The 15,104-nt window shown below is 39.1% G+C and overlaps 1 protein-coding gene across 5 annotated transcripts in view; it reads right to left on the reverse strand.

The window, feature by feature from the left end:
* Positions 1 to 15,104, reverse strand: part of MAP4K4 (mitogen-activated protein kinase kinase kinase kinase 4) — a 203,807-nt gene that overhangs the window by 117,595 nt on the left and 71,108 nt on the right. For all 5 annotated transcript variants that reach the window (XM_054975127.1, XM_054975128.1, XM_054975125.1 and 2 more), the window contains exon 3: positions 1,053 to 1,109. In XM_054975127.1, the coding sequence (XP_054831102.1) occupies positions 1,053 to 1,109 (57 nt within the window). The remainder of the gene's footprint in view (positions 1 to 1,052; positions 1,110 to 15,104) is intronic.

Raw genomic sequence — 15,104 nt, forward strand, 5'->3', positions numbered from 1 at the left:
GTAACTATTTTTTTAATACAACTATTTAAACTGCTCCTCTTCAGAATCCTACTCAATGTACAATGAAATACAAGAATCCTACTCAAGGTACAAATAAAAATGACACCATTAAAACACAAGACCACAAGGCTCCGAAGAACTAGCCACCTACACTTGCTCAGTTCCCTTTGATTCTTAAAAGTGTTTACTAACACTCCCTTAGACCTGCTAAGACTTCAGCTGCATAGGCAAATACATAAACAAAAAGATAAATAATGTAAACAGGTAAAAAAACAGAAATGAAGTTACATTTGGGAGTAAGGGAACTTGAGATTCTCTAACAAGTGCAATTCTGCATAGTTTTGCTATTCTGCCTATTAAAAAAACTTTCTGTTCTTCAAAAAGCAGACTAAGCTTTGATACTTCTGAACAGATCATAAATAGGTTTTCAAGCAGTAGTTAGGCTAGGGTTTGAAATGCTTCTTACGATGGTGAGTCAAAAAAAATGCAGTTGATAAAGAAATCTTGCCTGATTGTAAAATACAAAGTCTGTGTGATAATGGGGGGTATTCTCCTCTTAGAACTGTCCTTTCTTTTTTAGAGGTTTAAAATTCTTCTTAATGGGGAAAAAATGAATGCCTTCAACTAGGGTTATTAAAAGATAAGGGTTTAAGTACATTTATATTTTTAAGTATGTGTATATGTTTATTTCTCCCTGTTCTCTTACCAAGCTCCACAGTAAATCCCCCTGAGTCTACTACAACTACTGCTTTATACTGTTGAATTCTGCCAACAATCTGCTCAACAATTTAGCAGATGTTTCTTCATTTTGGCCTTTGAGATCTTTATTGGGTCTATTTCCTCTCTAACCTAAAAAGGATATACATTTATTATGATGAAGCTCACATTCTCAGACCAAAACATAATTATTTTTATCATGGCCTCTAGACGAGAAATCAACAATGCACGCTACTGCATAAAGATCCATCTGCTAAACAAAGAAAGAATTCAGGGATGAGCAAGTCTTTTTTTTTTTAAGTATTTTGAGGATCATGATATCATTCTGAATTTACCTCTGTAACATCCATGACTTTGATGGCTGCCAGTTGACCTGTCTTGACATGTCGACCCTAAACAAACAAACAAAAGAACAGTTAGTAACCAAATTTACTCTTTAAAAAGCAAAGAAAAGGGAATTTTCAGACATGAGCATTCTTCATCTTTGCTTGCCCATTGTGTTTTATAATTGCTTTTAAAAGCTGAAAGATACAATTTAAAAATATTTAGCATTAAAATACACTTACACAACCTAAACATAAAACGGTTTGTTTTACTTAGATATATATTTAGTTACTTAGTTATAATTAACTGATCAGTGCAATTTAACCATTTACATTGTACAAGCGGAGACACATGAGATTTGCAGGGGGGATCCTATCCTCCCGCCCCGTTGTCCACTCAATCAACCACTTGCTGGGCAGCCCACCTACTGGCAATTCTGCTGCTGGCTCCCCTTGCGGTTCACTCAGCTCACCCACCCACTCACTGGCTCCCAGCAGGGGAAAGCACTGGTGGCTCCTTCCTCACATGACTGCCTGCATTGCCATTCCTCCATGGATTGGAGGGCATGGAACAGTGGCAGCAATGATGGCTCCTTCCTCTGCTACCTGTCTATATTGCCACCCCTTTGCTCCTTACATGGCGGTGGTAGGAGGCAGGGTGATGGTGGCAGCTCCTGTACATCCACCTTTTAATCTGTCCTCCTCCACACAGCTTGACAATTAAAGGGTGGTGGCCCTCCACCACCCAATCACCACCAGCACAGTGGTGGTTCCTGCTGCCCCAGTCACCCACTTGCCTGCCTACTTCCTGAAAGGGGCCAGCAGGTGCTCCTGCTCCTTCCTGTGCACAGTGCCACATCTAGAGGGTGCTTCCGTTCCTCCTATCACCCATCCCAGAGAAGGAGTGCTCATGGGCTGCCTCAGAGCATGTGGGCTCCTCCCCTCCACTGATTGTTTGGAGGGATTTAAAACCACCATCCATTTTTAAAACATTAAAGGTTTTTCTGCAAACCTGTGGGGGAAAGAGTCTCCAAATTTGTTGGAAAAGCTCCCTTTGCTCTACATGGTCACAGACACTGAATTCAAGCATCCACAGATAGGGCCATACTGACTATCAGATACATAGATTCTCCTATAGTTAGGTTAAAGTAATTTAGAGTAACAAGGCCATCCTAAGCAGAGTCCCACCTTTCTTAAGTCCATTGAAATCAACTCTGCTTAGGATGGCATTGTAAAATTCTCAGGCAAATAAAACTGCAGTTACATTAAAACCCATCTAATTTTATAAAACACTTTAGTGCAATTCATATAAAATTTAAATCGATGGCATAATTCCCACTGATTTTTAACAGTGCCGAAATGTACTCAATAGCTGTGGATCCTGTTAATATCAATAGGGTCTCTGTTTCCTATTTAGCTCAGCAGTGCTGCTCTGTCCCTATTCCAGACCAGTATAAAACCACAAATCTTCATAGCTTTAAAGTGAAGAATGATTAGGGGAAAGGCAAATTAAAAAGAAGAAAAACCCGAAAACAAACCAAATATGCCATGTTGTGCTTTTTTCATAGCTAGTATGTATAAGCATATCACTAATAAATGGGACAATCAGTTTCACTGCCCCATCTATTAGATAAAGGAAGCAATGTATATTTTAAATTTAAATTGGATTATTTTAAATGAAATCTGATTTTGTTTGATAAAATGCTTTTTGAGCAAAAATCAATCTTAAGATTGTTCTCTATTTAAGATACCTTATAGCCCAAAGGTTTTTCATCATGAAATAAGGATTAATTTTTAATTATATAGTATGAGACTGTCTATTCATGCAATGTTTAAATTTTTTTGTAAACAATTCATTAATTCATTCATTAAGGCCCCAATGTTAGGTTCTTCCAGAGGTTTCTATAAGATTATTTGGGGTAATTTTTCTGTTTAGAAAAATTTTCTGTCATCCTCCACCAGAATCATGCTGGCCCTTGACCGTATCTCATGGGACCGGGAGCACGGTCAGCTTCAAGGCCTTCGAACCTATGGATCCGTCAGTGAACCTATAGAAGTCAGAACCAAAGTTCTCACCAGTTCTGACCCAGTCTCAGGTATTGGGTGTGCCAACCAGATTTTTTAGCTGCCGGGCTTGTGGAGCTAGATATGACCTTTCCCCACAGCATGGCCTTTAGTCGTGCTGCATGATCTGCTCTCGCCTTCAGGGTAAAGACGTGACATTGTTTGCAACGGTCCACAATGTTGTTTTCCCTCATGTGCGTGAGGCACCAAGAGTTGTCATCTGTTTTAGCCATCTTTGTTGAACGCTCTTCACACTTCTTAAAAAGTGATTTGTCTGCCATCCTGAGGCAGTAGAAGGGTGGAGGAAGGAACCGTTTTCAGGGTTGGGCTAGCGTTACCCTCGCAACCCTTTCCACCAATCCGACCAGTTCCTTCCCAAGTTTGACTCTAACTAGTAACAAGATTTTAACTGTGAACTATTAATATGAACTATTAACTGTGAACTATCAACAACTAGAAAAAAAACTTATCAAAACTACACCAACTACACTAAGCCTTAGAAGGACATCTGTTCTCCATGGCAGCAAGAAACAAACTGAGGGAAATGGGGGGCAATTTTACCCACCAAGTGACCATTTTTGGTGGAGAAAACTGGCTCAGAGTGGTCTGCAGGGGAGGTTGCCCCCCCCCCATAGCCTAAGAGCTAGAAAAATCCTGTTATAAGTGGCTGGCCTGCGCAAGCGCAGTCCCCAATGTGGGACTGCACTGAAGACCGTCGATGAACTTCTCATTTTAGGTCCAATCATATTCCCAGGATGTTCCTGTACTGCTACAACAGAAAAGGCTTCACTCTGTTCAGATTATTCATTCACCATTCTGAAAAGCTGAAGCCACATGCGTGCTACAGGAATCTTTCCTACTCCTTCCTTTAACCTCAGCTCTTGTGCCATCTCATCATTCCACCTCCAGTCCCACTCACCCAAATATACCCCCCTCTAAGTCCCACTCAACAGAGCCTCAAATTCCTCCCATCCTATTCTTCTGCTCCTCACCTCCAACATCCCCATCTCCCCTTCCCTCTGCCTCTCTTGGGAACACTGCACATGCCTCCTTCATGGATGTAATAGCCATGAGGGAATACATGTAGTTTAAGCCAGATGGCTTACACTAGGATCTGTTCAAATTTCTTGTTGACTGCTTATTTTCCAAATGTGTGGTTTTATTAAGCCTTTAGTACATTCCCCAGGCTTGATGTATTTTACCAAACTGCCCTTTTATCCATCTTCCTTCTTCAAATTTTTGTTTAAAGATAAAATCTAGTTCAACATAAAGTCTATCTTTACTATTCAAAATTCCACCTAAAATATTTCATCTAAGGGGTAGCTGTGTTAATTTTGCCTACTTAGCCTCTGACTATGATCCATTGCCTGGATTGGGAGGTACTCATGCGAAGGCCATGCTCAAGTAACCTCCTAGGGACCCCTTTGGCAGTGAAAGCTAACTAATACTAGTCAGCTTTGCCTTTTTCCTGTGTATGTGAAAAGGTGACTTTAGATCAAGAACTCTTATATCACCTCAGCTACTGTCCTTCTCAAAGCAGATGGTTCATACTTCAGCTGTGAATTACCAAGTGATGTTAAATGTGAAGAGCCAGGGTGGTACAGTGTTTAGAGGCTCCAACAGCACAGATGAGATCTGGGTACACTAGTCAATGTAGCTCACTGGGTGACCCTCAACCAATTACTCTCTCTCAGCATAACCCGCCTTAGAGGATATGAGGAACATACAGAGTAGGGCAGAAATACGTAAGCTACCCTGAGCTTCTTGAAGTATTGGCTAAAAATGTGATAGATCCAGTGATGTACATACATACAAAAATGAGCACTAAGTGGCCCCACGTTAGATGTTCAGCCACTGGGAGAATTCAAAATGAACAGTTACGAAATCAGGGTGTTCTAGTTTCTGTCAACATGTTTTACTCTACTGCTTTTTGCTAAAATAAAAAAAATCAGTGTAGCAGCAAGTGGTGACTTGAATATATGAATGAGCTAGCGACCAAAACATGACAGAGTTTTCAAGTATCTCAAGTAATTATAATGATAATTCTTTCAAATAGCTACTATTTACAGTCAAATGTGAATCAACAACGCTGTGTATGTGTGCGCACGTGCGCACACTTGTACACACACACACACACACACACACTCTAAGAAAGCTGAAGATAACTTGACCATCAGTCAAGATAACTTGACCATCATTAAATGTTTTTGATGTGAATTGATACAGTGCTAATGGCCCACTTGGTCATAGATAACAATATCAGTACTTTCACAGAGGGCCCAGAAACCTGTAATACCTGTTAGCATATCATGAATTAAAGGACAACAGTAAAAAAACATTTTCTGTTTCCCTATAAATTGTATTAAGATTACTGGAGATAGAACATATTAGTCTTCAGGGAGGGCCCATTCATCCTGTAACTTCAAATGCTCCCAACTTTAATGTACTTCTTCAAAAGTGAACCATTTTCTTAGAAATCAATCACGAAATTTTGACGAAACAAGGCATATGTTCAGAAGCTGTTATTGGCTTCTATCGCTATGATGGATAAAAACATACTTCAATGAAATCTTCGGGCCCTATAACCTCTGCTAATTCGGTAATTTAGTTCTTATATGCACCCAGAGCTCCTCACTTGGTTGCAAGAATTTTTTTAAAAACCCAGTTCATTAGACTCAGTGTGGTGTGATGACACATTATCCCTTATCTTACTGCCAGTCATCATAGGGAAGGGAGACAGAGGAACAGAAACACAGATTTAAGGAATGAGAAGGGCAAAGAAAGGACACACTCAAGGAAGAAAAGGACTTGTTTATAAAGGAACAACTTGTCCCTTCATTCTTCGTTTTTGTTGCTAACATTCTCATTTAATTAAAAATAACACTTTATGCTTTTTTTAAAAAAAACAGAAAACAAATGAAAGACTGAGGAGAAATAACACTTTTAGAATATAGAGATAAAGAAAGAAAAGTACTGTATAAAAAGAATCTGTTAACAGCCTTTGCTGTTATAGCCTTTGCTATAATGTAGCCTTCCTTGTATACAGACTTGTCTGGATAATTAGAGTCTCTGCAGTTGTTCTTGGGGAGGGGGGGACCTTACCCAGAAACTTCAAAGGTTCCTGATGCTTCAGCTCACAATCATTTCATGAAACTGAAACTAATATTTCATTTTGTTTTTCCTAGGGAAAGGCTGTGAAACGGTTTGCAAGGACTCCCCTCTCCCACCAATCCCTTAGGGAAAATCTTGACAAGCTGTAGGGTGGGAAAGAACCGTGGGAAGTGTAAAATTCCTACTATCCCAAGCCAAATTATTTTAAACACCACTTTAAAGGCAGTCAAAAACTCTCACACTATAAAAGTATAGAATATTTTAATACCTTGTGAGTGGGACAACTAGCTGATCACTTTAAAAGACTTTCTACTGCACAACCAATAAGGTGAGTTGGCATTGCATAGTGGTTTGAATACCACACTATGACCTGGGACAACTGTGTTCTAAGCCTGACCCTGAGCGTCTCACATTCTAGCTTGGCCCTCAGTCTAACCTACCAGTTTCAGGTGGGTAGCCATGTTGGTCTACAGTAGAACATCAAGATGCAAGTCCAGCAGCACCTTAAAGACCAAACAAGATTTCCAGGGCATATAAGCTTTTGGGAGTCAAAGCTCCCTTCCTCGTTGTAGCTGACCAAGAGAGTTTTCCTTCTTGCAAGCTTCTACCCTGAAAATCTTTTAACTCTTTAAGGTGCTACTGGACTTGAATCTTGTTCTTCTATCTCAAGCATGTTGTTGTTCTGAGGATGAAGTAGAGAAAGGGGGAACAATCGGATAAGATGATTGAGTTCCTACGGAAATAAAAGTGGGATATAATTTAAAAAAAAGTATCAAACAATTAGCAAAAGATTTTCTTTACACAAAACTGCTTAGCAGTAGATGAGTGCCATAACTTGCTGTATAGGGAGAGGGAAGGTGCTTCTAACATCTATTCTTAAACACGTTCCTAGAGCACGTAATGTGCTCAATGACGTAATGTCATTGATCCCTCTACAATAGCCAGTCCTTTATCTATCACTGCTACTAATTACAATACTTCCTAATTGCCTCTGCTATTTCTTGCCACTATCACTTCCCATGAAAAGATTTCAAACTCTTCAAAAACTCAAATATCTGACTCAGAATAAAGTATGCATATTAATTTATGGAAAATGAGATTTACAAACAAATGTCAAATTTCCTACTCAAAATTATGCAGTGACGACTACTGCATTTGTATTCTCAAGTGCAGAACTTTGGAAGTTGCTTTGTTATTCCCTCGGGGAAAGAGCCATTAAAAATATCCTATACAAGGAGCCAGAAACCCAGAAAATGGATGCTTGGAAGAAGCAGCTTGCAGAGATTATGTCTCAATTGTATTTCACAATTGTATACTTCATAAACTCATGAGAACATTTTTTAAAAAACTTGGAAAAACTTACCATCAAGACCAAGAAAGAAAAAAGCCAACCAATACCCACAGATGTTGGATCAAACATACAGACTAGGGAACATCTATTTCAAGCATATCTTACAACCAAATCTCACTGTACTACTTCTATACATTGTACTGTAATTAAATTTATAACAACACTATTTCCATCAGTAGACTCTGATATCTGGTTTCCTGCCCCACTCAAGCAAAATACAAGTATACACTACCACATTACTAAGTTAGTGAACTAAGATAGAAGTTTGCTTTTAGGCAAAGTACTGAATTGTTCTCACACTATACAGCTCCTCTGTAATGTTTTTCATAACAGACTTACAGTACAGAAGGTGTCTCTCACTTCACACAAATAGGCCTTCACAACCTGGGATCATAGGAGGGGAACTACTTCCCAGTGCCCATCACGTGATACTATTGCCAGAAGTATTGTTCATGTCACTATAGCTTATGGCTATCTGCCAATCGCCAACAATAAATTTGTGTTGGGGGGGATTATTACATGCACACCCTGAGATAAACAATGGCTACCATATACAAAAATGAAGCAGAAGCAAGCTTTGGCTGCAGACCTAAAGCAACTAATTCCATGCCTTATTTGAGGACGTGCACTAAAAATGAACACACTATGCAACAAATAGCCATAATACATACAAACATGTCAGCACTGTGCTTTTGAAACAGTCAACTCTAAGACTCATAGAAGTATTGATATAAAAGCTTACCAATATCTCTCTAAAAAAGCGATGGCTCAGAAGCCCTAAGGAATGATACCTCAGTGGCAAAAAGTACAATAAAGATCATCCAGATTTTACTGTGGAATGCAGTACACTGAATTACAAGCACACATAATCATGAAGTCCCCTCTACCTACCCACTCCCAGAGATTATCATTCAGTCCTTCACTGGTATGGTTAAGTCTAACCGCTCCCCCTCCTCACCAGCAGCCATGTAACTAACATTACAGAACAAAATGCCACATGCTGCCACAATGGACAAAGGTCTGTCATAGATCTCTGATCACTAAAAGCCAATTCTGTGGCTAGCATTGTTAGTCATAATAGACATCCAAGCAAACTATGCCAATCTGAACTCTACAGGGCATTTTCATATTATTTACTAAGTTCTATAGAACAAAATAAAGGGATTGCTGTTCTTGATTTTGAAGTCAAAGTTGAACAATGCTTGACGTCAGATGGCTTGATCTGCACATTCAACAGCACCATGTGGGGAGAGGGAGCAGAAAAGGGGGGGAAATCACCTCTGTGTACCATTACCAGGACCAGTTCAGCAAACCAGGGACACTTCCTCCCTCAAAATCATACTGACATGCAAGAGACCTTTAATAAGGTCGTTCGACATCCTCTTGAATTTTGGTCTAAGAGAAAGAATCAAAACTTTAACGATTGACTATAATAGCCAAGTTTACAAGCATGTAGATATACTAATCTGTTCACCGACCTATTCAAGGGACCCAATCTGATGCCAAGAGAAAATAGTATTACAGCTGTTCTGTTGCTCTCTGTAGGGTGTTGAATATATAAACAATTCTAAGATTAAGGGAAAAAATAATATGGGAACAACATACAAAAAAAAGAAGTGGGGGTGTGGATGATAATGGGTTCCTAGTGGCAGCACTGTGTCCTTTTTATAGCTTCCCAATGTTGCGTTAAAGTGATGAGATGACTCATTTAGATTAAAAGGTTATAATGTTCATTAACTTCAGTTATTAAGCACTGCACAACCCACTGGCAGGTACAGCTTGTCAAATCCACCATAGAAAAAAGGGCCAATAAAAAAAAAAATACACATCCTAAAGCTAACCAAATTCTACCCTTCACAACAAAATATGAGCACTTTAAAAAAAAATCAGATGGGGCACACAGAAGTTCTTGATGGTTGCATCATCTGTATATTAAATCCTCACACGGATTGGTTAGAACAAAAGCTCAAACACAGGAATATGAAATACTGCAAGTTGGCAAGTATTTCGTAACCAGTGTCGAAAAGCAGCAGGATGATGACAACATTTTTAAGTTTATATTTTCCATCTCTCCTTTTGTTACGCACAAGGAGTCTCAGGAACTTTGAAGATATTATTCTAACAATTACCCTAATTCAAGTAGAAATGTTTGTAGAAATAACAGGAAATCTAATCAAAGGCAACATTCATAGACGCAGAGAGCATAAATCTGTAAGGCGCTGCTCATTCATTCTCACAGGAGGTTAAAAACAGGGTAACTGGGACATATGTAAGCCAGAGCAAGAAAATCTAAAAACTCAAGAGATTTTCAAGTAAGCATTGTACATGAAGGAGTTCCTATTGTTATTATAAAATACTGGCTATAGTACATGTTAAGTATGGCAGCTATTCAACAATATGGGAGTCTACCACAACTTGCCTTTTTATCTTAGCAAGAACAATGATTAAATTATTTCAATGTGTATATGCATGCACAAATGTGTGTATACAGAAATCCAGCCAAACATACCAAATTCTCATACATTGCAGAAAAGGTTACGTGCAAATGCAAAAGTTCTGCTTAAATGTTTATATCCCATTCCCACCGTTTGAGACACATTAGAGAACGGCTAGATAAGCCACATTAGAGAACGGCTAGATAAGCCTCCATGTAAGCTTTCCCTTATGCTTAAGACTAGTTTCTATCTTCACTGCAGACAGGTAAGTTTTTCTTGGGCATTAGGGAAGACAGATTTGTAAGGACCTCCATGCTTCCAATCTCAGCCCCTCACTCTCCATTTTCCTACCACCCCACTCCAATGCAGAGTAGCAAGTTGAGGGGAAAACAATAGCTGTGGCTATCTACACAGGTCATTTCTGAACAGGACCAGGCTCTCTGCCTTTCCCCAGCCTTCTCACAGATTCTGCAAATAACCCTGAAGGGGAAAAAATGCCCTTGCTAAAATTATCATCTTAAAAAACTGTGTGGATTTAGGCACACTGAGCTCTTTGTAGAAAAGCTGTATTCCCCGGATAAAAGCCTATGCTTGAATTCTACAGCATCAAAAAGGCCCCTTTTCTCACACAGTGAAAGACAAGAGCAATGTGCGCATGCACACTTGACAAACCTCAAATATCCCACTGTTATAAAAACAAGAATCGTCACAGCTGCCAGACAGAGACTGGACAAGGCAACTGCATTCAAATGAGACAGCACTGCCATGCACACTAGTCAGACAGGGAAAGAAAATCAGACTCATGTGATCAGTGTGCTGTGACTGAACCCCTTGAATGCACAGCCAGTGAAAACAGGGCATTACTGAGTGGCAAGGAACAAGCAGTGAAAGTACACAATTGAGGCGGGGGGGGGGGGGAATCTGAAAAGATAACAATTAGATACATTGGGCCAAATCTAGTTAATGCCCTCAAATCACTACTTCTTGTACACCACTTGTGTAGTGAACCCTATGGGCATGATATGTATGTGAAAATATGCCTGAGGAAAAGTATAAAACAAAAGGATACAGAAAATATCAGAAACCAGGCAAGCTTGTCCTTTAGAAAACACAAAGAAAAATAGGGTGGGGAAAGAAATTAGACATTACTGCTGTCTGCACATCTTATTGTCCAGAATCATTTTTTTTCATACAGTTTTATGATTTTGATTTGGTGACAACAACAGATGTCTACTGGGCCTTTCCCAAACAAGCATTCTTAGATCTACTTGCCTAACAATAATGTTAAAAGGGCATCCAGCAGAACTAAAACACTGGGCCCTCTGTCCCACCACCTCTGGCTTGTGCTGCAGTTTAAGAGAATGTAAGGAACACCAGCAGCCTCTCCCACTGTGTTATTTTTTCCATATTCAAGCACCAATGATAGAAATGCTCTCCTCATCTCCAAGCCTTCGGGGTCTACCAAAAGACTTAGAAAGGAGGAGAAGGGTTAGGGGTAACTGGCTAGTAAACCATGAAAATACACTGGCATGTCAGGCCCCTAAGTCCGACCAGCACTGAGTCAGAAGCACTGCCGCTGTGCCAGGCATTTCATGACTTGTCATTCCACTGCTGATAGTCACTCACACTTCACACATCCTCTCTAATGGAAAGGACTGTCACAAAGTGTCCACCTAAAGGCAAACCACTTTAGCTGAATGCTCAGACCATTCTAGGTCCACTGAGAGATCAAACTCTGTGTTTGATATCACTGGAATTTCTCCAAGGTAGCCAAACGGACAATTCCATTAGACTTGACAACCAAGGCCTCCCTGGCCAATATGGGTCAATGCATATCAGGTCATTTCCTTCTGCTTGAGTTTATCATCTTACATAATATGCACATGCAAGGCAAAGACAAAGAGAAAACCTAATAGCCACAGACCCATCAGAAAGTTCATCTTGAGCAGCTGTAGCATGAGAAAAATCTCTTCCATTTGCCATTCAGTGGAGACACAAGCAGGACAGTTCTAGAAATCTATTTTGAGTGACAGTCTCTCCCTGAACTAAACCTGTTGTTTCCCTGACAGTTTATGTGATATTTGACTGTGGTGTGGTCCATCCTGATAACATATATCTAAATGATGAATGGGAATGGATGAGAAAAAGTCTGACTGAGCTCGAAGAATTTGACTAGCCTCCTTCTTGCTCCACTTGCCTTGGATGTGCTCCATAAATCCAGAAAGTCTGGTCCCCATTGTTATCTGAAGCATCTCTAAGACTTACAAGGTCAAATGACATTGCTTTTCATGCTCTGATGTAACTCAGGGGTAACACGGATCTTGATACGGTGATTTAAGGCAATGAGTTTCTACAAAGGCACCAGAGTAGGATTGCCAGCTCCAGGGTGGAAAATTCCTGGATAATTTGGGTGTGGAGCCTGGAGAGGGGAGGGTTTGGGGAGGGGAGGGACCTGATTAGGATATAATGTCATGCAGGCCACCCTCCAAAGCAGACAGTTTGTCCAGGGGAACTAATCTCTAGAGCCTGGAAATCAGTTGTAATTCCAGGAGATCTCCAGCCACTACCTGGAGGCTGGCAACCCTACACCAGAGTTCCCTGAAAGGACTGGGCTTTCACTTAAGATACCAAATGTATTGCAATGGTCATTGATCCTTGCAATTATGTCATAAAACAGATCTGCTGTCTTTGCTAAGCATACTTGATCTACTGCTTTGATTAATTTGGTCTTGTAGAAGGAAAAATTTCCCCTTCTCCAAGCGTATGTTTGCAGTTCGTACTGCATGTGTCAGTATGAACTGGCTTTTCTGACAGCTGATTAGGAAACCATGTAATGACAGGTAGCATACAATCTGGTCAATATCCCGGAAAGCACTGCGTCTGGAAGAAGATCTGACGAGGAATCTTTTGAGGCAAGGACATAGGTAGAGCCCTCTGTTTTAGAAACCTGCCATCTATTTAACTCCATGTATCTGATACAGTTCAAACATCTGCCCATGGATGTACTATAGATCTAGCACCAGGTTATTCAACTTATCTTGTCATATTTATTGGCCTGCAAATTGTTGCTATAAAAAATTGTTGTCACCTTCTATCATTGTCTTCCACCAGTGGGTGAAGATTTTTGTTTGTTTGTTTGGCATACCCCCAGTAATTGTTATTGGCCCTTGTCTCTGGTTTTGGTGTTATGCATGTTTATATGTTTTTATTGAATTATTTTATATATACTTTATTTTAAATGCTGTTTTAATGTTGTAATGTTTTGATGTTCATCACTGGGTAGAAATGCTATATGCAAATGTTTTAAATAATATAATGATTTAAAATAAATAAGGGGGAGGGAGATAAGTTTTTTGTGCTGATAATATCAGCAATTACTATTTTATCATAATAAAACAGTGACTTTGGATTACGTACCCATTTCTGACCCTTTAGCATGAACTACCATAAAGTTTTTACACTTATGTCTATACCTATTAAGGCGAGAACATTTTTAACTGAAAGCTGACTAAGGTGGCTGGGTTTTTTTAATGAGATTTTACAGGTAATGAATAGCACCTTCAGAGGTCAGCTGCAGTTCATGAGCCATATGTTATCCACCAACAGACTAGACTACATTTCAAAAGCCCCAAACTCAATTTTCTTAGAACTTAAAGTTGCTAGAGTGTATTTAATTACTTAGTCTATGCAATTATTAACATACAGACATAGTTTAGCCCCATCAATTACCTTCAAACTTTTTCTTTATAATTCTATGTAATGTTTTTTTAACACAATGTAATTTTTGGTTTGTTTTACAAATAATATAATTTCAGGCTTGTGAAAAGATACATACAGTGTAGGATTAGTTAACAAATTACCTGCAAATCCCTACAGTAGAGTTTATGTAAGCTAAAAAAACCTCTTATCATCACTTCTAGCCACTGATACAAAATAAAATGAGGATATATATGGGGCAGGATACTAAAATGTTTAGGCACTTTTGTGGACATATGTGCAGGAATAAATAAATAACTGCTGTTTACCTAATTTTTAAAAGACTTGTCTAATCTGAAAGTAGTTATAGGCATTATAGAATGTTTGGCAGAAATCAAGAGTATGGATCACAATTATGCATATTAAATGTATAAATCTGTATTTATTGCATATCCTGAAACAGGATCTAAAAACTTTCATCTGAACTACAACACTTCTGTGGGACAAAGAAATGTAAGCCATTCCCCTACATCATTTTCTTCTGCCCAGGATGAAGACTCTTCCATCTTGTTTGGTTGTGCTTCACTGCTCCTCCTTCCCATTTATGTATTTAAATTGTTTTATTAATTTATCTATCAAAATAATTTTTGTTTTCACATTTTTTTATTGCTTGATGCCTTGGGGACTCTAAGTTGGGTGGAAAGATGGCACAAAATTGTTTTTTAAAAATAAATAATATCTTTCTTGAAATAAGACATTTTAAAAAATACTTCTAAAACAGATCATCCTTGGGGTTACCCCTTTACTCACCAACCCTTTTTCTCAAAGAGTGAATACAGGAAGGTCATTGAACCTCCAGCCATGCTAGTTACAAGGACTACAAGGGGAAAGTTGCTCCCCTCCTTTTCTTCATTCAGTTGAAAGATCCATCTGCAGAATCCAGTTCCTCTTTTTACCTGCCACCCCTAACTCAAGTGACTTTTTGTCCCATGACCTCCAATGTCAGCTTCTAGGGGATCAAAAGAGGATTCTACAGGAAAAGAAATGTGGGGATACTGCCAGTTAATTAGAAATTCAGTATAAAGCAAGAACCCAGGAGTACTGTTCAAATGTAAACTGTCATTCAGCGCACTTAATATATGCTTGGATACAACAGATAATTTCCAAAGATAGAAAGATTGTTGTCTGCAGTGTGACTTTCTTAGTGCAGCACAAATGCCCCCCACCTCAATTAATAACATGTACATGAAAACCTACATTTGTGCATGTGTACATATTTCAAAGGATAGTTTGTTGTCACTTGTGCAAGATTTCCTAAATTTCAGATTTCGTATGTAATTGGCAGAGAGCATGAACACACAAAATATGTTCCTCAGATATCCTCAGTGAAATACACTCTTGCCAAAT

Source organism: Eublepharis macularius, chromosome 3 (assembly GCF_028583425.1).
Source record: "Eublepharis macularius isolate TG4126 chromosome 3, MPM_Emac_v1.0, whole genome shotgun sequence".
In the NCBI taxonomy this organism is placed as follows: domain Eukaryota; kingdom Metazoa; phylum Chordata; class Lepidosauria; order Squamata; family Eublepharidae; genus Eublepharis; species Eublepharis macularius.